Source organism: Rhopalosiphum padi, chromosome 3 (genome assembly GCF_020882245.1).
Source record: "Rhopalosiphum padi isolate XX-2018 chromosome 3, ASM2088224v1, whole genome shotgun sequence".
NCBI classification, from domain to species: Eukaryota; Metazoa; Arthropoda; class Insecta; order Hemiptera; family Aphididae; genus Rhopalosiphum; species Rhopalosiphum padi.
Genome location: NC_083599.1, coordinates 29937942 through 29961798, shown reverse-complemented (window position 1 = coordinate 29961798; position 23857 = coordinate 29937942). Strand labels below are relative to the sequence as shown.

The 23857-nt window shown below is 29.0% G+C and overlaps 2 protein-coding genes and 1 long non-coding RNA gene across 3 annotated transcripts; 1 reads left to right on the top strand and 2 right to left on the bottom strand.

Annotated features, from left to right (window-relative positions):
- Positions 1 to 5290: 5290 nt before the first annotated feature.
- LOC132924243 (uncharacterized) lies at positions 5291 to 6202 on the bottom strand. Its single transcript, XR_009661304.1, has 2 exons — positions 6081 to 6202; positions 5291 to 5980 (listed from the first exon to the last, which is right to left on the bottom strand). It is a non-coding gene; the product is annotated as an uncharacterized LOC132924243 (long non-coding RNA).
- A 172-nt stretch (positions 6203 to 6374) lies between these two features.
- LOC132924241 (spondin-1-like) lies at positions 6375 to 23742 on the top strand. Its single transcript, XM_060988432.1, has 11 exons — positions 6375 to 6697; positions 12700 to 12964; positions 13184 to 13334; positions 13466 to 13672; positions 13766 to 13889; positions 13954 to 14084; positions 17899 to 18127; positions 18230 to 18401; positions 19017 to 19239; positions 19463 to 19673; positions 22243 to 23742. The coding sequence occupies exons 1-11, from the start codon at positions 6520 to 6522 to the stop codon at positions 22413 to 22415; spliced, it is 2064 nt and encodes a 687-aa protein (XP_060844415.1). The 5' UTR covers positions 6375 to 6519; the 3' UTR covers positions 22416 to 23742.
- Positions 8616 to 12744, bottom strand: LOC132924242 (uncharacterized). The gene is made up of 8 exons (XM_060988433.1): positions 12245 to 12744; positions 11959 to 12171; positions 11669 to 11868; positions 10082 to 10352; positions 9903 to 10001; positions 9458 to 9651; positions 9217 to 9346; positions 8616 to 9136 (listed from the first exon to the last, which is right to left on the bottom strand). The coding sequence occupies exons 1-8, from the start codon at positions 12365 to 12367 to the stop codon at positions 8753 to 8755; spliced, it is 1614 nt and encodes a 537-aa protein (XP_060844416.1). The 5' UTR covers positions 12368 to 12744; the 3' UTR covers positions 8616 to 8752.
- Positions 23743 to 23857: the final 115 nt, after the last annotated feature.

Here is a 23857-nt window from a genome sequence, read left to right as displayed (position 1 = left end):
GTTGTAATAGGGTGAAGGGTCCATTATATAAGACTACGTAAATTACTACAAAATACTTGTAAATAATAAAAATAACGTAGGCATTAATATTTATATGTGCATACAAATGTACAAAAACAAAAAAAAAATATGAAAAAAGAAATTGAGAATTTAAATTTTCGTTTTTAAGGTCGTTATATTGAAGAGAGATTATTATTTATTATTACGATTACAAACGACCTTCACACCACCAAATAAACCAAATAATATTTAATGTTAATAATGATTTATTCCAATTTCTTTATAAAGGGTGATTTTCTTCGCGTACCACCTATGAGCTTTCCACGTACCACAGGTTGAGAAGCGCTGCTTTAGACTATTCTATACTTTAGTATAATCGGTATATAATAGGTACCGATAGTCGGTACTTTCAATCGGTAGGCTTTTAACGAATAGATTTGTAGGTATATTTATATAAGTTTTCAATTGTACTGATACACATTTCCGAATTAATAAACATTTTTTAAAAACACGAAAAACTCAACTATGGGTATAGTTTATAGAAAATTATATTAATTGGACACCTAGGTAGATCTAGGTAGGTATAGTGCTCAAATGAAGTGTTTAGATTTTTTTTTTTAAAATATCTGTAATATTATCTCCAATTAGGAATTTCCTAAACTTCATGAATTTTGTTGTTAGCTGACATGTCAATATTTTCATCGTTTATAAAATAATAATATTATATTTTCTAAGGGCGAATAATAAATTCTCATTTTTTGCAGAGTTTGAGTAAAAACAAATTGAGTGCGAAAACATAACATCACTTTTGGACGAAAACAGGTCAACTCATTATACAGTATTATGTTATTTGATGACCCTAAAAACATAAAAAAATGCAAATATGACTGCATAAAAATGACAAAAAATGTCCTTAAAAAATGACCTAAAAAAGTTACAAATATTTGTTTTAAATTAGGCATAATAATATTCACTACAACACGACAACAACGACTGTAATCGGTGAGATAAAATCGGATTAGTCCTTGGTAATTTCAAAGTTGTAACTGTTTTAAGTAAGTTATTGGCATAATGGCAATCGACAAGAAACAATAAGAAGTGAATTAATGTGAAATCAGTAAAAATGACTTAAAGTTTGGGAAAATGACCTAAAAATGTCAAAAAATTACTTAAAAAGTCATAAACACCAAAAAATGCAAAAAAATGCAAAATAAAATTTAGTTGTTCAGATTCACATGCTAATATAACACATTTGTGGCCAGGAGAGCATCGTCTAAAAAGTTCCAAAAAAAAAAATTCAAAATACATCAACTTCCGAGCCCTAATCATTATCATAATATTAGGTATACCTTTGAAACACATACACACATGAAGCGTAAAAAAAACTACGGCAACAATGTTATCGTATAATCGTCATGAGTAATTAATTATTAAAATAGTTTGTCGTGACGTAATAATTAGTGTGCAGGCAGAAAATAAGTTTTATATACCAATTAATTTTTATACAGGTTGTTACTCGACTAAAATGTAGTGACTAAATTATTTTGTATAGGTAAACAACGCAACAAGTGTTTGAAATGCGATTTTGCCATATTACGCATGAATATATTATGTACCTATGTTCTGTATACAATAAAACTGTAAAATGATTTTGTTGTTGTTAACCGCTTTGCATTTGTTGTGTTCTTATTCCCTGCAGGCTTCTGTTCGATTACGGATAGTGTGTAAACACTATTTTACCTTGAAGTAATATAAAAACGATTATTCCTGGGTATTTCTAAGACGTATAGACGTACACCTATTACTTAATGTCTACGATGAGTAACAGTGGTAAAAAGTAAATAGCTATATAATGCGTCTACTTCATGTTTGTGAAAATGATTAAAAAATTAAACAAAACGTAGGAAAATTACTATTAGATTTTTAATTATTCTTATGTCATTATCCATCTACTTTAATTTATGTATAATATGATAAAATTGATAGTTTACCATTATATGCATTTTAATTTCGCAAATATTAAATTATTTATTTACATTATTTTTTTCAACTCGGTAATATCAAAATTCTGTCGCGTATTTAAATAGGTACATCAAAAATTGAAATAAAAAAAAATCGAATTATTATTTAGTTGGTTTTGTTTTGTTTATTTAGCTGTCATTAGCCGCCAGCTGGGTTTTTATGTATAAAATCCAAATCTATAATATTTGAAAAATTACCTACCTTTACGATAATTATCTTATAAATTCTTACCATTCCAAAAAAGAAAACTAGTACTAGTAGTACTTTTATAATAATAAATATCTATAATAGCATAAACAAAATAATTATAATTCAATATAAATTATATAAATAATAATAATATTATTTTTTATTTAAATTTAAAAGAAAATAAGTTACGTAATTTGAAATTTAACATGACGTATTTTAATTGTATTATTTAGTAAATAATTATTTTATTTTTATTTTTAACCTATAATTGTCTATTTTTTTTATAATTTTTCATCTGGTTCCTAAGGATATAAAAATATCGTTTAACAGTGATTACGTTACCTACCTATCTATGTACGAACATAAGTACATTAATCATAATAAAATAGATTGACTAAAGTTCTTTTTAGCTTTTTTGTAAACAAATAACGAAAATAATAAAAAACTATTTGTACAAGTACGTTTAAAATTTAGAACTAGCGTTTTGTATTATTTTTAGTGCCGAAAATATTTCAAAATTGTTGTTTTTTATGTCATTATTTTTAATAGGATAATTAGTGTTTCTTTCGTGAAAATGAATTAAGTTATTTATCGCTATTAACATCAGTTACTTGCGTGATCGTATTTTGTATTATAAACTATAATATAGGTAGATATTACTATATTAATATGATAGCGACGATTGACGAAGAAGTTTGATATATTGTTTAAATGCTTCAATTATTAGAAAGCAATAATTTTAGGTAATAGGTATGTATAGGTAACTCTTGGTTTGTACTTATTACGGTTACACACTAATTTGAAATGTTGATCAAATATCTATATAACATATAGAGTGGTTCATCAAGCATAAATCCGTAACGATTTTGGAACACCACACAAGTAATAGACAATATTAACGTTATCAGTTAAGTTTCAAATATTTTCACGTCCTAACAACAGATTAAAGATTGTTGACAATTTTTTTTTAGAAAAATGCATTATAATAGTCGTATTCAGTATATTTTTGGTAGTGGTGGTTGGGGCTGGATGTACCTTGACATATCCCAACTGTAATTCACTGGTAAAGGATAATTTTAAAAACAATTTTTCTTTTCCATATAATTACGAATTGAATTTATACAGCTTTTGTGGCAAGATAAAAAAAAAACATCCGTATAGAGGATTAACGAAATTACGTCTCCAAAGTTCAAAAAAAAACTAAATGAAACGTATACTCTAAACAATTAAACGCCTAATATTATGTGTTTATTTTGTAATTGAACGGTTATAATGGTAAATAATTTAAAGAAAAACTAAATAATTAAGTAAATCGTTAAACTTATTGACATTTTGTCGAGTGTAATAAATAAGTATTAATTAAATATGTACTTACCTATTCTGGGCAACAGTAGTTATGTAACAAAAAAATTTCAAATAAAATATTTATGTGTGTAATACGATATATTACGTATATTGTTCTTTGTTATTATTATAATGTATGGATTTTCTGTGGGAAAAACGCTTATTTTTGTTTCTCATTAATTATAATTATTTTATTCCATCTGTAACAATAAAACGTACTAATATCAATGTTAATAAATTTCTATTATTCATCAAAATCGTGACTATGATAATTTTGTTATCATGTCCATATGATCGAAAACATATAGTGTTATTCATACTGCGTAGTATTGCGTAATACTTGCAAAAATTAATTAAACATAATAGAAAAAACTGCGGAAGCTTTTTTAACATACCAAATATCTGATATTAGAATTTAAGTAATATTATATAATATTTTACAAAAACCCAAAGTTCGTGATGTTTCGTGTGCGTACCAATACTTGGATTGTTGAATTAATAATATAATATTTACTAGCCATCTCATACTCATTCGGTTTTCGGTTTCAACTTAAAATACTGAGAGCTATATTAATAGAAGACATCTATAATATTTTATACTGAAAGACTGTTTATAATAGTGTGCTTTATTAAATATGTTAAAAGCGTATATAGGTACATTTGCAGTATATAATAGTTATGTACATGTTAAGTGTTGATGAGGGGGCTCGGATTCTCTATGGCCATTTTTTAAGGACATTTTATGATATGTTTTTTTTTATGAAATACTTAAAATGTTGTATAATCTATTCCTTATCACGTATTCATAAAAAAATTAATTATTTCACTCAATAAATTTTCACAAAGTAGGTATAAATACCTATACGTAGATAATATGTGTGTATTTGTTACACACAAGATATATTGATCATCTGTATTTCATTATCATTTCGTAAAGATTTTAAAGCATACGAGTTTTTAGTAAAATAACTTCGTGAAATAGTCATACTTACCTATTTTAACCGTTCCTTTATTATTATTTTTTTTTTAAAAGAGTTTTTGCAGATCACATCATTGGACTCTAATTTAAAACAAATTATTTTCCAAAGTTGTCTCGAACATTTTCGAGTACCTGCTATTTCAAAATAAGATTTGTTTTTGTTATTTTAAGTTAAATTAAACACAAGTTTAACATAGTTAATTTAAAAAAAGTTGTATTCTACTGACTACCCTTAAGCTCGGTTTACAAGATCCTATTACTATTGAAGACATAACAGATGCATTAGTAAAATAGGCTGGCAAGTGGATACAGTAGGTGTCGAGAGGGTCACTGTTAGTGGTTGTGTTAAATTTTAATTCGATGATAAATCATTTTATACGAAAATTTTTGAGTGCAGATAATGTTCTTTCAATTCATATATATTAGTATATTTTTTGATATGTTTTTAATATTCTTATTAAAGTAACTTATTTAACTATTAGTATTACGGTAGATTGATTTATTTTGGTCGAAACCGTTGAATTTATAAAATATATATTGTTCATATTCTATCTTTATACCTAATTATAATAATATAAATTATACTATTTGTATTAACTTTTGAGATAATTATTTCACCTTATCGTAAAACAGTAGGAATAGGCTCATTATACAAAATATAGGTATTATAAAGGAGTACCGTATCGCGATAGTAGCAGTATTTTTGACTATATGTATAAAGAATTAAGGATATAATATTATGTACGTAATGCCGGGTGTGGGTTAAATATTTTAATATTACCATATATTATTACAATGATGTTATAATACATTTTTATTTTTTTTATTAAACAAATAATAATAATATTAATAAAATAAAAATACATTCTTAAGTTAAGTACATAATATATAAAACTAAGTATTAGGTGAAATTTAGAGTGTATTAATGGCAGTGGCGGATCCAGGGGGGGGGGGCGATCGGGGCGATCGCCCCCCGTTATCTAAAAAAAAAAAATTTGAAGTGCCTGATTTTAGTTTTTGACGTAATTATACTTAGAGGGTAACAAAATTATAGTGATATATTTTTTTATTACTATTACTGTAAAAAATATTTTTTTTTTGTTCTGTACGAGACTGTGGAAATTGCCATATATTGTATATCTAAATAAATATTTTATCAAAATTAACGTGTGCCCTTTAAAAATCGCCCCCCCCCCTGTTATCTTGGCCTGGATCCGCCCATGATTTAATGGAGGAGAGTTTCTGCAGATAGGAGCTTGGAAACGTTGTTGGGTTCAGGGTTGAATATTATCTCAGCTAGATGATTAGATAGTTGAAATCGTCTCCTCTCCTCGTCATATATTCTGCATTCAGTGAGAACACGTTTGGTCTTATACAATTATAATCGTCCGAACTCATGGTTATCATATCGACGGCATCCTCGTGTTTTTGACCGAACGGCGTTCACTATGGATTATTACATATTGTATTATATAGGTACGCGGGCAACACTACGATAACTGATGAATATTACAAAAGACCATATTATAATATTGTCATGACGTACTTACGGAAACCTGGCGTAGGCAATGTGTGTTGTGTTCTCGGCACACAACAATGCTTGGCTAATCTGTGCTGCCGAATTGACCTGCTGTAATACGCGATAAACTCGCTCGTGCTGCAGGTTCCTCACAATATACAGACGGGTATACTGTTTTATCGATAACAAACGTGGACCACAGACTTTGTACGCAGTATGAAATAATATTGTTCGCTGGGTGTTCGCCGCTACGCACACGATTGGGAGGTATATCAATACGGTTGTGTAACCGCGCGCCGACGTGTTAATGGTCCTGTGAGATGTTGATTAAACTACAATGATATTATAGACGTCGTACGATAATACCACTACTATTAATAATAAAAATATACCGACCGACGAGTAACGGGACGCCGTCGCAGTGAACGCAATCGGACGGTTCTATTCGATCGGCTTCTTCGTCGAGATGCTGGCCAAAATCGTGATCGTGTGTTTGGCGTTCTTGTCCGCGGGACGCGCCTGCGAAGAAAATAACTTGCAGCCTTTGGAAACGGCCAAGGCGTCGGAAAAATGGACGAGCCACGGTTTCAAAATGTCCATATTTGGCAACCCGGACAAATACATACCGCATTCGATGTACATCGGTAAGTACATAGAGCACGTGATTTTCATCAGGTCATCGGTATACATAATATATAAGTAATAACCGTTACGGATTGCGTATCAAAGAATCGCATGATTAGGTGGCTTCGAGAGTTTCGGGAGCCAAGCCCCCCTAAGCCCCGGCCGATTTACGCCTATGGACTACGAGGTCGTGATTTTCAGTATACGATCGTCGGATCCACCTAAATGCGTCTTAATTTTACCTTATCAATAAACTAAACTATGTTAATATTATATTGTATATTGTTTGATATCTATTGTTCCCCAGACTTAAAACTATACTTACGAACTTACGCGCTTTTTCAACTCTACAAATCTGTTAATCTGTGTTATGATGTTTCGAAAACTGAAATAACCTATATAAATGTAGGTTTGTAAATATTATGGAGGAGCGGATCCAGACCAAGATAACAGGGGGGGGGGGCGATTTTTAAAGGGCACTCATTAATTTTGATAAAGTATTTATTTAGGTACATACATATGACGTTACTTTCTACAGTCTCTTACAGACAAAAAAAAATATTTTTTACAGTAATAGTAATAAAAAAATATATCACTATAATTTTGTTACCTTTGAAGTACAATTACGTCAAAAACTAAAATGAGGGACTTCAAACTATTTTTTTTTGAGAGAACGAGGGCAATCCCCCCCCCTGGAACCGCCACTGCTTTTATGTAACTATGTATATAGTTCATAGACATAATAGTAGTAAGATATTAAAATAACTTTACCGATAGTTAAGGCTTACACCTATAGTTCCTTTTAAAACCTCTATTATTTGGTACCTACCTTTTGTACAGATGATGAGTATTTTTCTATATAATTGACCACCTATATGAAATATAAAAATCATTGTTCACAACAGACGTAACAATCTATGTTTATGGGTAGAATATATTAATATTGTCTTGTCCGAAAGTTTGAAGCGAAACAGTTGTAACTCGTGACCCATTTTACCAGTCTTAAAAAAAATTTATTTACACATAAAGGAAAACGAGAATACACATGCTGTCATGTTAATACTTATTATTATTGCCTTGTAAAAATAAATGACCAGGAGATACGAAAAAAACACACAAATAAAAACTGAGAAGGTTAGGTTTTTGCGTTAAAAATATCACATCACACCATATAATATACATATAGGAATTAACATTTAAACTTAAAAGTTAGGTACATTAATTATAATATAGTTCAGGTGAATAAAATAAATTATTTAGGTTTCTAAATAAATTATTAATAACTTATATATATTAAACCTTATACTTTTCTAAACTGGTTCCTTCTGTTGATACTTAAAAACAATATAAAATAGAATTTAATTACACAAATATGTATAACATAATAATTGTTGACAAATTTCTAATAACTATTTTCGATATTTAAAGCGAGTAAAAAACTTTCGAAAAGGAGATATTCATCAACAACAAAATGTTGCAATATTCAAGTGGTGAAATTAATAGATTAACATTTACACAGGGTATTTAAAAATAAAATTGTCACAAAATCTATGATAATTATTTCATGAGAAAATATTTTAAGAAATAACTACGATTGTTCGTTTGAAAAATACAAATATTCTTAATCCCACCTAATGATTTGCTGTTGTTGTTAGTCTGTCTTAAGTTTTGTAAAAGTGCTGAAGCTCCGTGTTCACAATTCGTATGGTTTTTATTAATTTGATATCCGTATAATATTAGTGTTTTGATAACGAAACCCGTGTCTACAATATTGTTAGGTACGTTATAATCTAAGCCTAACCAATTTGTCTGTAACTAGTAGTTAGCCATTTATTTTTAGTGTTAAAAGAACATTATTAAGTGTGCACACATCAGCGATTAAAATGCTTAGCTGGTTATTATACGTAAATCGAGAAATAATGTAGGCACGTGATACGGTTGAAATAAATAAAGCATTTGATTTATTTAGATGTAATTTAAAACAAGTGTCTAACAAACGATTATTATGTATGTCAAAATCACTTATTATATATTATTGACGTAGATAAATATTCAAATGCCAATTAAAAAATAAATTATTTTTGCGTCGCTTTTATCATTTTTTCTAATTTTGAAATAGTCTGGGTTCTGTTCATAATCAAACTCTTTTCAGTGCATATTTCGTTTTGGAAAGCACGCAATTGGTCTTCGGCTTGCACTTGTTCGAGTTCTATTTTCTCGGTTATCACGTGTATGCTCTTGTTTAACTCGCAAATGTCGTCCGTCAGCTTTTCGTTTTTCCCATTGCCTTTGTCCAGCCGCTTCTTGGTGTCTTCGATTTCTTTGAGAATCGTTTCCTGTAGATAATCGCTTTTTGTGCTGTTGGAACTGCCGCCGAGGTCTTTTTCCGTCAAACTCTCTTTTATCTTGTTGTAGTGCATCACGATGCGCATCACATCCACCCATTCTTGTCTGGCTACCTGCATGTAATAACGTGCACAATGTTACATAAAATAATTCTAAGGACACCATTTTCGCATCCAAATCGGTCGGCATTTACCTTGTAAGCCATTATGCCTTTTTTGATTTCATTGAATAAATCTCTCTTCACGGACGTTACTAGTTTTTCTTGCTTTTCTTGCAACTGGTTTATGATTTTCCGGCGTTCCCGCGCCAACAGAGCCAACAACCTGCGGTTTAAAGTAATAATAATATATATATATATATATATATAAGTATAATGCTGTAAGTATATGTTAAAGCAACTGCGTGTCGGCAAATCGACATAGATCGTTTTATACATTTTAACCACACAGGCTGGATATGTCTTGGCCAGCGTGTCCGCCATCTTGCTAGTGGGTTTTTCCATTAATGCTCCCTGCCACATCATTTCGGTCATAGAATTTGAACAGGTAGACGCCGGGCTGAGTAGAGATAATGTCGGAGAAGTCGAAGCGATTACGTGGTTCGAAAGTTTTTGATTGCGCTCTTCGATCTAGAATGTTTAAAATGAATAAAATTGTGAAGACGATTTGGCCACGACGCTTTAAAGCTCATCATAACACGGCCAAACACAGTCAATACACATAAACGGGTATAGATATGTAACCCATCAGTAAAGGGAAAATGAAAAGTAATTGTCGAATAATATATGTTATACAATGTAATATAAAATGTCGGATGTAACAATGAATATTGAATTAGAATTTTTATAATATTAGTTTTATTTATTATTTTTATCATTACTTCTTGTAGCATATTTTTCAGTCTCTTTTTCAACAACGAGAGCATTTTTATACGTTTGAATAAGTGTGGGTTGAAGTTCTCACATCCTTTGCTTTCAGTCTTAAACGTAATAAAAGTGATTATAATTAGGTACATGATTTAAATACTATCCGTTACTTCCCCGTAGCTTTATTGCTTACTATTAGTTTTTCAAGTAGCGCTTCGACGTGCGGATCGTGGCAAGCAGTACTGTTAGGATCCACTTCAGACAACATTTCCTGTTCAATATTATTATGTAATTTTTTGAAAAATTCATAAGTCAACATCCGGGATTCTTGTGACTTTCGATTTGATAAAATTGCTCTAACTTCGGCCGTTAGTTGATACACTTTGTCCTCTTGTTCGCAAATTTTTTTCGGTGCGCTGGACATTTCCACTTTTAAGTCTATCGGCTTTACTACAGGCGTTGGACTAAATATATTGTACATAAATAAGTTAATCGAAAAAACTACATGCTTAGTAATTATTATGATTATCATCGTTACAATTTTGAAGAAAAACGGTTTTTTATTGTAAAATTGCACTTAAATGTAATGATTTTCATATAATTTTCATATTGTGTTATAACAAAATCTATACATCTATGTATAATTATATAATATATTTATAGACAGTATTTTTTACGACGAATGAATGAATAATTATCTACTTGAAATTCGTTACATTTTCGTGATTTCTAAACATTTACAATTATTTAGATATACCTACTTAAAAAAACTATCATGAATAGAGTTTAAATTATTTGATAAATATCATACTGATTTTTAAAAAATTATTTTGTTTTTATTTAATATAATTATTTATCTACAATTCCATTTAATTTTGAGCATTGGCATGTTATATAAAATAAAGATAAAATATTGGAATTTCCCCGAATATTATTATTTAAGTATCATTATTATAATACGATAAAAAGATTTTTTAGACATTTATAATTTTAGATTTTGAGCGAATCGAGAATTGTGTTGGTTTTGCAATGATTGTACATGTTTGGTTACATGAATTATTTAACGTAGTAACCTATATATAATGATGAATATATTATTATGGTTTCTTGGTAATTAATAATTAGTGTTAACTCTTAAATAAAGTGTCTGAACTATAGGTAATCACGTGATAATTAGTCTTTGAAGTTGAATACTCTAAAAAATTAGCTAAATATGTAATTAAAACTAAACACCAAAAACAAAGATTAGGCACTTAACTTTTTTTATAACTGACACCCGTCTATAGAATTTAGGTAAATTTTAAATTGTAAAAAATATTGATAATACTCTTTAAATCATTAAATTATTAACTATAAATAGTAAATACATTGCATTTATAACGAATCTATACGCAATACCATAAAATAAATACTGACTTCAAAATACAAATATTTGGTTATGAATATTATGTTTAATTATGTTTGATTAACGTTGTTTTTATCCTGATAATTACATAGTAATTATGGAAAAATTGTGTACATCGTAAAAGAAATAGGCACTATAATAAAAGCAATGTAGCATCAGGGAATACGCAAAGATATTTTCATCGAATATTTTGATATTTCATTCATAAAATCATAATAGTAATTGGTTAGAAAACATGCAAATACAACAAAGTTCGAGTCCTGTAAACTACGGTCGTGGGTCGTTGGGCTTTAAATTTTAAATTTTACTCAATATTTGAATCCTAAATTGTCATTGATTGATTATATTTACGGTTTAACGCTAATACGATCTTACATTGGTCGACCGCACATATTAACCCAACAGCCTGTATTGCCACCCACCGTCACGGCAACGTATGCGAATAATCCGCCATTTTCAGGCAAAGTCTTGCACGCTATGTATGTACGCCCATCGTTAGACAAATGATTCAAGTCGACCATTTCTAATTCTCGATTTCGAACGAATTGCGTCCATTTCTCTTTGTTTTCATTGATCTAAACAGTATTGTCGATTTTTAATTTTATTTTTATTTTTTTGATTGCCCGTAAGTATCTGTAGGCATTTATGAGATTTAAATCACTCACTTCTTTTTCTTGTTCGATCTCTAAACTGGGTTTGGCAGTAATTTTCGTAAATACGCCATCCAATGACAGTGGGCCGGGTTTTGGACTTTCGTTGAAAGGAGCGGTCAACTTACGGTCGTTCATACTCAGAATAAGTTGCGACAAATATATATTACGTACTTGTTTTTCATTTGTACTTTTATACGTTTCGATTGCAAGCTTATCTAGCCATTTCTAAGATTATATACAAAATACAAATAAATAAAAAACGATCGTAAAGATACAGGTATACAGTTTAGTTTGTTACCTTGCATATTTCCTTGTCACTTTCGGATTTTAACGAATCAAATGCTTCTTTAAAATGTACTAAAAAGAATAAAAAATCCTCTATAGTCTTCTCTTCACTATTCTGTTGCACTTTTCCAATCATTATGTTATTATAGACGTCCTTTCTCAGTAAAATGTGGTCAATATATATTTTCTAAACAGAATTGATTCGCTTTCATTGACTACAACTTAACATGGTATGACACAGTTACCAGAAAAATGGCATGTTTATTCTTTAATATTGATTTGTTATTTTATGGAAGACCAAAATGTATCTATAGATACAACAATGAATACATTTATTATCAATACAAAAAATAACCCATCTCTTTATAGCTTATCTCGCTTATCTAATAGGATGGCAGTAATCATGTTATCAGTTATGGTACTATAACAGTATAATATGATAATAATAAAATATTTTTGCATTTATAGTAACGATCGAAAGTGAAAACTTTGATTTTAATTCGTTTCTGGTAACTGCGGAACGCGATTGCTATGGTACGGTTATCGAAGATTGTGGTGATCCCGCATCACCGGACCGCTCAGGTTCGCTTCAACTATTACCGTCTGACGACGGTGCTACGTTCCACCCGGAGTGCATTAACACTATTGTCCAGTCTGATCCGGAAGTCAAGTTACAAAAATTGCGGTTCGTGTGGTCAGCCCCAAAAACCGGAAGCGGTTGCGTATACATAAGGTATTTAAACGAAATTCACTTGGTATATTATATATTATAATAATCGCACCCACCAACTATTATAATATTTTTAATTTAATTCGATTTAATTAAAAAATTAAGATTAACTAACTTTTATATTGATCGCACTATTTAATGCCTAGACTGGCTATACTGATACTTAATGTTGACACAGATATTAACTTTAGAGTTAAATAATAAGATATTAACGTATTTTAGGGCATTGATAACCTATGAAAACGGTTACAATAAATACAAGAATATTGAACTGTTGAAGGAACTATGCGAAATGTCTTTTGATACAGTAACAAAGCCAAACACTCCGACTGAAACCGAAAGTTGTTGCGCTTGTGACGAAGCCGTTTATGAGGTAGGTTGGAATTGATTAAAATATAAAAATATCTGTAAACTGCGTACCTGTACAATTGTGGTTTGTACAAAGGTTTCTATTTATTATATACTCATGTTTTTAAAGTATTTCTTGTCAAATTCAAATAATAGATGAAATTCGAAGGACTTTGGTCACCAGAAACTCATCCAAAGGACTTCCCAAGTGCTTTGTGGCTTACACACTTCAGTGACATAATCGGTGCAACACACGATAAAAACTATTCCTTTTGGGCTGAGGGCCAGTGGGCTACCGACGGTGTTAGACAGTTGGCCGAATGGGGTTCAACGGCAATTTTGGAATCTGAATTAAGGCAACAGGTATCTAAGCGTTTCTTATGCTCATCAAACGAAATAATAATATCTATTTGTATACTCACTCACGATATTTAAGGTTTTGTTTTTAATTGTTAGAAAAAACATTTGAGAACTTTGATCAAAGCCGCAGGGCTTTGGCATCCACGAGTAAACGCTAACGCCACGTCTAAATTCCGAGTGGACAAGAAACATCATTACATCTCCTTGGCTTCTATGCTCGGTAAAATAATAACAATGCGAACCACGCGCACGATTATCATCTCACGTATGAAAATTGTTTTTAGGCCCGTCCCCTGATTGGATCGTAGGGGTTAACGGTCATAATTTATGCGAAAAGAATTGTCAGTGGGTTCAAAACAGAACTATAGACTTGTACGTCTACGACGTTGGAACAGACAGCGGACGAACATACATGGTAAACTAATATTAGTTTATACTAAAAATTAATTTATTTATTTAGGCAGATATTTGAACGAAGCATTAATACATTTAGACGTGTGTCTTATAGAACTTAAAACCTGTACTATTTTAGAAGGGTAAAATAACAATATAAGTACCCATTACATTATAATAATTAATTAGCTATAATAGTTGATTTTTTATTACCGGCTTAATATATTTTTATAATATAAGCTGTTTTCGCTTAATTCTAAAGTAATTAAAAAATTAAATATAATGCTTACGCATTAGTTACATCAGGTAATATCTGTACCCATTGCTGTGGTTTTTAAGGTGGTTTCTGAATTTTAAAAATATTATGAATTATTATGTTGGCTTTAAGTATGGGAAAATTATTTAAGTATACTTGTGAGGATTGGCCATTATGGAGAGCAAAGTTGTATTGACAGTTTGACACATACATTTTCATTAATTCATTTCAACATCATGCGGGGGTACCAGAAAGATAGGTAGGAGGATATTAAGATAGTTTTGAAAATTGGCTACATTAAGATCAACTTACGTGGAGTAAATTATTTTGTCATAAGCGTAATAAATTGCATTTAATTGTGGGTGCATGAGCTGGTCAGGAGAGTAAATATTAATAAGCGTTGGTTGTGCAAAAACTGTACTTTGGAAAACGCCGAAAAAAATGATGAACAAATAACTTAATTCGGTGATTTATTATTAATTTATTGAATTTTAAATGACATCACAACACTAAAAACAAGTTTGCTTAGATTTAAAGTATATCATTAGCTAAGAAATACGTGTGGGTCTCACACTTAAACACCAATTATTCAATGAGATACAGGCGTTTGAAAATATGCGTGCGACGTCATAGAGCCGAAGTCGGAACAGCGTGCAAAAGTGTCTAGATTAATACAACGATTTCAATCGTTAAATATAATATTTTTAACTATTTTTTTTATGTAACCTTAAGAGTGTTTTTGTGTTTATGACACTGGTGTGATTATAATTTTGATATACTTTCTAGTTTTTTTTAAAGTAGATAAAACTATTATAGTGAATATCGTAAATTTTGGTTTGCGCGGCAATACAACGCGAGTCGCGAACTCAATAATTTTACTAAATTGTAATTTATAATATGTATGCAACAACAAAATATATTCAATTTTAAATCACATCATCGTCTTAAGCACATACATATACTTAGAATTATGAAAAAAAAAATTCTGAAATACTATTTTAAGTTATTAAAATCGTTGTGTAAATCAAACTATTTACTTATACACGTAAAATATAGGCGTCTGCTCAGTCGTCGGCTCTATGACGTCACGCGGCTATATTCATCAACTCTCATTATCTCGTCGAATAATCATTTTATTAACTTCAGATTTTTATTAAAACGTTTTTCATTGTACAACGAACAAAACTGTTCTGTTGTTTCTAACTAATTGTTGTTTGACTACAATAATACACCAATAAACTTAAAATTAAAAAAAAAAAAAAATAGTGTTGTGATGTCCTTAAATATATTTAATTAAATTAAAAATATTTGAATTTTTAATAACAGCTAAAAAGAAATACAATAATATAAAATATATGTAATTGTTATTTGTGTAGAAGTAAAATGATATGGTAGCAGTACCTAAGTGTGAAGGAAACGAAATTTACATTTTATTTATTTCAAAGTTTATTTATTTAAAATACATTATCGATTTGAAGCTTTGAACACAGGTGACACTGTAGACTGCTGTATAGTCTGCATAATTTCAAATTTGCATGATTTATAAGTAGAAAGAATATTTTATCATAATCAAATATCAATTCATTTCGAATTATTTCTAATAGAGAATAAAAAAGTCTAACAATTGTTTTCCGAAATATTACAAAGTTATTTAATAATATAATCAATCGCATCAACCGTAAAACAAACATTTTAATGTAGTAATTATTGAATTTATTAATAAGGTTCCATAACCGACGTTTACAATCGCATTAATTATATTTACAACTAAATCATTAAGTCGAGTTTAATGAGATATTAATTTCGTCAATATACGTGAATTATAATGATACGTTGGAAATTCAATTTATGACAATTTCGTATTGACACGAAATATTTCATGTATAGATTTAATAGTTACGTAATATACGAGTATCATTGAGTTCATAATAAGTATAAAAATTATTGTAAAATATCGTTTAGAACCGCTGAGAAATGGTTTGTACACACACATTTGATTCTATACGGTCAAAATTGTTTTCCAAATGGTATTTAATCATATTATTGTCATACGGTACGGTACACACTAAATGTTATAAGTATTATATAGTATTATGTATGTTGATAAATATGTGTATATTATCTATAGCTTTCATGAATTGGTAACATAATGATATTTCGTTATTGTTAGCAAAATAATATAACTATTATTTACGAATTTTACTTACAGTGTTCTAACAGTGAAATGATAAAAAATATTAATTTTTTTTTTTTTAATAATTAGAGTATGTCTATGATTCTTGAACAATTTTGTTTTTAGACGTTCTTCTGTGTGTTTTATTCAATAATGTACAAATGATAAATACTGATATCTATTATTCAAATAGTAATAGTTGTTCAATGTATAATGACGTTCAAAATGACCTTGATTATATACATATATATTTATTTTTTCTATTAATTAGCTATGAGTATTTAGAACATTATTTTTTTTTTACTAAATAAATTCAAATGTATAACACAACGTTAATTCGTCAGTCTGCTTAGAGCTCGAAGGTTCATATATTTGCATATTAATTTATTCGGTCAATAACAGTAGTAGTGTACTTATGTCATACGGACATATTATGATACATTTTTAATTTATTTGACGATTTTCTAAATAAAGGCCATACTGACCTGTTTAAAATTATGATTGGAATCTTAATATTTCACTCGTTGAGCTATTTGGTTTTGTCTACATTTTAGTAAATGTTAAATCAATTATTATGACAGCCGACAGGTATGCTGTTCTGTACTTCTTAAGTGTACGAGTATTTATACTAAAGAGTTTAGCATTAAAATTCTAAACCCGTCATATAAATGACTTTAACAGAACTTTGGGAATTTTTTGTGACGTTTGTTATGAAAAAATATGTAAATAACATTATTCAATTTAATACTGAATAAGTACTAAATAAAAACAATGATACAGATTGACAAAATAATGTACTTAATTAAATGATGGGAGATATATTTCTGCTATTACTTATTACATGATTAAAATCATAACTTTTAAATAGTAATGAGATTAAATTATTCGCGTCACATTAAATTTAAGTACCGAATTGAATTAATTAACGTGCTTGTTGAAACTTGTATATTAAGTAACATTATTAACAATTTTAAGTCAAAAGTAGTGTATTTTACTTATGAAATTATTTAGTTTTTACAATTTTGTTAATAAACACCGATAATAATGGTTAATTAATCAAACAAATTAGTTAATTTATAAATTATTATACTGCACAAATACATTATTCAACTGTGACTAGCCTCTTATTATTATGCATAAATTAAATTAACATATTTCAATCATAATATTATTAGTTGTTAATTATAAATACTTTTAATAATATATACATTATAAAAAAAAACATGTGTACTAATCTGTGTATATTGTATAATATAATATACATTTATATTTAAATTTCTCAAAAAATCAGTGAAATTATTCGTATTAATTAAATATTAAAATGAAATATGTATACCTAGAGTAAAATAAATAAAAGGTATGATAAGGTGTCGTTTATATACAAAATATAATTTAAATTAATTACAGTCACATAATCAAGAAACTTCACCACATGAACGCATTTTTCGAATCACCCCGTTGTATCCGGATGATCCCAGATCGCCTTTTTTCAACGAAAATGGCAATGAGATGGCTCCTTTGGCGCGTTTACATTTGAACAGAATCAACGTCATACCGAAGTCTTGTTCCGATAAGGTGATAACAGACTTGATAGACGAACTCGCAGTGTCGGAAAATTCACAAGATGTATTAAGGCGTAAGCATCTTTTGTTTTATTGGTTTTGGCCTATTTGAATGTATACCGATATTTTTTATTCGAATAATTTAAAAAAAATTCATATAATAAATCTCTGTCTAGCTGAATGTGCTGTATCGAAATACTCTGAATGGACCAAGTGCAACGTGGCTTGTGGAAAAGGCCTCAGATCGAGAAGTAGAAATTATTTAAATGAGACCGCTGCCCAGCAGTTTGGTTGTGACAGACAATTGGTATCGAAAGAAATGTGCCTGTCCGCGGTGCCTATTTGCCCGTAATTATTTTTTACTTAATAGTTTACCTAATACTTTTGTTGACTTTGATAGAAATACGAGAGTGAATGAAAATGCTTTGAAAACAATATTGTTGTTATGAATTATAAATTAATTTTATAATCTTATTAGATATACCTCTAAAATGATTATTTCGGCGACTTTTGAAGAAAAAAAATGTCATTGCTCATCGTCAGTTCTAACTTTTATTAATAATAATAATAATGGTATTTATTTGAATACTGTTACCTTCAACAGTAAATTCATTTTTAAGTTGAATTATTAACATTTTTAATTCATCAATATGATGTGATGCAGGTAATTGTTGATTTGTTTTTTTATACTTCATCAGAACTAAAATTACTCTAAATGAAAAATTAAATATAAATATATAAAAATATTATTATTATTTTTAGATTTGTTGATTAGTATAACACTTAAAACTGTAGACATGAAAAAAGCTTATACTAAGTTTTTATTAAGTACTACTTTTTTAAGATTTCAACATTATGCCTTAATATTTGGGCTATTTAAATTCATCTTGCGTTGTGTTTACATTAGTTTTTAATTAAGTGCCTACTTAAGTTTTAAGTGTGTATGTTTTTTTTCAAACTTAGTGGTGAAACAGAACAAGAAGATGATAGCCTGCTAATAGATGACGCAAAATGCAACACCACGGAATGGACACCGATGTCCGAGTGTTCAGTATCATGTGGTATTGGATTTATGTTCCGAACTAGACAATTTTTAGATCATACGAGTTATAAAAAGTGTCGCCACATCGGACTTGTCATGAAGAAGAAATGCATGCAACCAGCTTGCACTAAAGTTGCTGAACAGGTAATTTTAAACATTATAGAAATATATAGCAAACACTCAAAAATTTTAAAAGAACAATACTAAACGGTGTATTTTTGGAAATTAGGTAGCAATATATAGGCTTACATATTTTATTTATCAAGGAAATTTAGCCTAATTTAAGGAACTTTGGAAATATTTGATATTCTTTTGGATGTGGCTAAAATTAAGCTATATTAACCGTTTAATATAATTTGTGTTTTAGTCGTCTTTTACTAGCATATGTCCAGTAACCGAATGGAGTATGTGGAGTCCGTGCAACGTAACTTGTGGCCAAGGGTTGTCGGTTAAGTCTCGGTTGTTACTCGTGTCTGGTGAAAATTACACGAAATGTATCGATAAAGTCGTGTTAGAGGAAACACGAATATGCAATGGAACGCGTCCTACCTGCGAAATCAACTCGTCTCTTGCTAAAGGTAAATATTCAAATTAAAATCAAATTATTTATTCAAATACCTCCAAAATACCTTAAAATAAAATTGTGTTAACATCATAACACGTAAACATAAAATAATGTATTAAAATATGATTCGTTACCCAATATATTTTGCTAAATCGTCGAGATTGAATTAGTTTTGTAATTTATTATTGTTTTAGTTTTTACTCAAAGCTATTACAAATATAACTGGAATTTAAACATGATTAATTATTACTTATTTATATTATATTATAAAATATAGTCAAAGCTGTTAATATCTATGGCACAAAAAACAACTTTATATTTTTTAGACTTGCTTAATTTTTGATATTATTCTTATTCGTACGAAATCGTACGATCAGTCGGAATACATGTATTATATATTTATATATACTATTGTCTTTTATAGTCAGGCATGCACAGGTAAAAAATTGCACTGGTTGCAGAACCGTGACGTAGTGGGGGGGGGGCAAGCGGGCTTGTGCCCCGGGAGAAAATTTTAAGGGGCGTCAAAAAGTTAGGTTAGTTAATGGAGAGGGGATAAAGATTTTTAATTTTGTTTCGGGTGCCAAATTATGACGGCACGGCTCTGACTGGATGTTGTATAATTAACAAATTAAAAATAACAATAATAATATTATGTTAACACAAAACAAAAAAGTAAATATATAATATAGGCGGTCAAACTTGGTTATTTATATACTGGCAACTATAAATGCATTGTATACAATTATTATGGATAGTTTATAAATAATAGATATTAATATTTTAAATGATTGAACTATTTTAATTATGACTTTATAATTAAAAATGTACATACATTTTGAGTAGATTAATTAAGTTACATCTATACCAATTATGAAAAATATATTTTAGGTAAGCGGTACTGTAGTATTCCAAAATCGGTAGCATCCCAGCCAATTCACGCATGATTATAGTACCTAATACCAGTGAACTCGGATTTTTTTTGTGAAGCGAAATCTAAAATGTTTGTCTATTTGACTTCTAACTTCTATTTTACACGCTATCAGGCATCACTTTTAACATAAAATATAACACCTTATTTAACTTAATTAACCTATTAACCCCTAGAACTCACCTATACCCACCCCACCCACGACCCATCCACCCATTTAAGAAGTGAAGCGATCGCTTCACATGACATATGAGTTCGGCGCCACTGATACCTATAAAAGTTGTACATAACAATATTGTAATTTATTTAGAATATTGTTCGAATGTTTATTTTCTTAGAATCAACATTAGACATTTGAGCGATAATTATCACAGCTATTTTACATTCAAACGCCAACTAATATGAACGCGTGTATTTTCTGCATTATAGCAATACCCATTTATACGAACAAATTTACAAAATATATTACATTGGAATACAACAGCATTGTTTTAAATTAAGCATGTAAATCGTAAAGAAAGATTGTGTGTTTATCATATTCATTAATATGTTCCTCTTAACATACCTATACATTCATTACCTATGTATAATATATAGACTCATAGTGTGCAAATACGGGCATTGAAGTCATAACCGAGTAACCTGACCTGATTGCATATATGTTCGACTATTATACGTGTATACGTGTGTGTGTGTGTGTGACGTGATATCATAAATATAATTTATTCCATTGTGTTTTGTGTTAATAATTGAATATTTTATTACTATTTTTAACTATAATAATTCATATTCCTATGGTTCATGCAAGTAATAATGTGAAATTGTAAAATGAAATAAAAACAATTCGTCCACTTGGTGCGATTTTACGCAGAATATTTCAATGTTAAAACGTGTACTAATCTAAAGAATAAGTAGAATTTAGATGCGACAATTTTTTATATAGAAGAGTGTTTTTTTTTTATCTTTTTTGAAAAAAATCTTCTTGTCATTATAATACTATAGAGGTTTGGCGTTTAATACGTCTTATGTCTAATCATAAGAGCTCGAATGTAAACATACATTTACATTATATCATTTTATTTTTATCAAAGAATAAAAATTGTGAATTAATGAAATAAATAAATATTAGAATTCAGAAAAAAAAATTGTTTAGGTACGTTTAGAGTTAAACATGAAAAATGAGTATAAACTTAAATTTGACAAATTACATTTTTATTTTACTATGTGCTATGTTTATATTTCAATGAAATTAATTTGTTTAGTCATAATAAGAGAAATAGGTTAGGTTAAAATGCATTAAAAACGTCAAGAATGCCTTAATTTCGTAGTTACAACATGAAGTATTTAAAACTCATCTGTAACTACAAATGCGTCGTGCAAGACATAAAAAAAAATGTAACTATAGTATTTTAGATATCTATTGATAATAATAAAAAGAGACTCCTTAATATTATATTTAAGTATAGGTATTCAAATTTCGACGTTTTAGTAATAACTATTGGGCTATCTATAGAATTAGTAATAAGTTATCAAAAATATTATACGCGTAGACATCGTACTACTCGTAGTGATGAGAATGTGACATAGCCATAAAAGTATATCGTGTGAATTCGCACAAAAATAGATCATAATCCATTCTTTTTTTTTTCAGAAATATGTAGTATGGACAAAAACGAAGGTGCTTGTAACGTAAACACTGTGCGTTATTATTATGATAAAGAATTTAAGATTTGTAAACAGTTCAAGTATGGCGGATGCCGGGGCAATGAAAATAATTTTAAAAGTGCCAAAGAATGCTACAAAGTGTGTCGCGGTGTGGTTTGAAGACATTACTACGTATTTCAAGAATAAGTGTCTTTAGGTAGCATATATAGTTATAACTTCATAAGATATATAATATAATAATAATAATGGGACGTTTATAAGCGGTACAGACTTTTACTATATATACGTACAACAACAGTACGTCGTACACTTAACGGGCCGGACGAAAATAGTCAACATATTATTTTTATTGTGGAATCGTAATTATTATCACGATGTTATATTATTTCTCTACAACTATACATTATAAATAACTTATTTAAAAATCGTTTTTCTACATCAGAACCGCATTAATTTTGTATCGTTATCATATTATCGTTTATAAATTAGTTATCACGATTGCAAAATAAACAATTTGTTTTTATTATTCAAATCAAATATCACCATCACGTTTTTTACCGGTTACGAGGGACTACATAGGGTCCTATGGTCTTCGGTTAAAAAGTTTGGTATATATTATGGGAGATGGTAAACTGTGACAAAATTACACCATTTCTAAAATTCGATATGTAAACTGCGCAAAAAAAAAATAAAAATTAACATTATACAAACTGCGACAATTTATTTTATATAATATATAATATATATATAAATATTATATGTACATAGTCGATACGATAACACATATACGTTAGTCATTTAATTAAATATACATTTTATGGTATTGGTATAGCTATAGGTGATGTACCAAAAATGATTTTTCTTGTAGAGTAATATTTTCGTTGTTTAAGACCAATTTGGCTTTCTTAAATTGTCGCAGTTTACATATCGACTTTTAGAAAAGGTGTGATTTCTTCGCAGTTTACTTACAGCCAGATTCACATACCATATGGTCTGAATTTTAAGTGGATACCTGAGATGGTACATATATCTATATAATCTAAACTATAAAATATATTAGACGATTACGGTTTGTCTAAAAGCAATAAATTATATATCGATATTGTTTTAATTATTTTTGTCCTAGTTAATAATTTATGGGTACGTTTTTTTTTTTTTTTTAATAAGGTATACGTGTATCATGTATATGTATTATGCATATTAGTTCGTATATTGTTAACGTTTCACGGTTTAAACTGGTTTATGTTGTAATAGCTAAACGCTAATTAAACACAGGCTAACATATTATGATGATATTGATAACATTTTGCAGCCATCGACTTAAGGCTATGAATTTAAATGTAATTTTTTACATTGGTTCAAGAGTAAATCTCCTGGACTTGTAAAAAATAATTATCGAGTGTTATATTGTTAAGTTTTCTACCTATTTTAATTTAACACGTAATATTTCTTGTGCAAGCACAATAAATGAATACGAACAATTTAATTTAGTGAATCAAATTTTTAATTCGTTATTATGCTACAATTTCATTTGTTGACCTCGGAAATGACGTAATATCCTCACAATAATCAGCTTAAACAAATTTTTCATTTATCGAATA

Excerpts from the sequence above, each read along its gene's own strand:
- LOC132924242 (XM_060988433.1), bottom strand. The coding sequence starts at position 12,367 with ATGATTGGAAAAGTGCAACAGAATAGTGAAGAGAAGACTATAGAGGAT. Across the intron at positions 12,172-12,244 it reads GTGACAAGGAAATATGCAAG|AAATGGCTAGATAAGCTTGC; the intron begins GTAACAAACTAA and ends ATATAATCTTAG. Across the intron at positions 9,137-9,216 it reads AAGGCATAATGGCTTACAAG|GTAGCCAGACAAGAATGGGT; the intron begins GTAAATGCCGAC and ends TATTACATGCAG.
- LOC132924241 (XM_060988432.1), top strand. The coding sequence starts at position 6,520 with ATGCTGGCCAAAATCGTGATCGTGTGTTTGGCGTTCTTGTCCGCGGGA. Across the intron at positions 6,698-12,699 it reads ACCGCATTCGATGTACATCG|TAACGATCGAAAGTGAAAAC; the intron begins GTAAGTACATAG and ends TTGCATTTATAG. Across the intron at positions 14,085-17,898 it reads ACAGCGGACGAACATACATG|TCACATAATCAAGAAACTTC; the intron begins GTAAACTAATAT and ends AATTAATTACAG.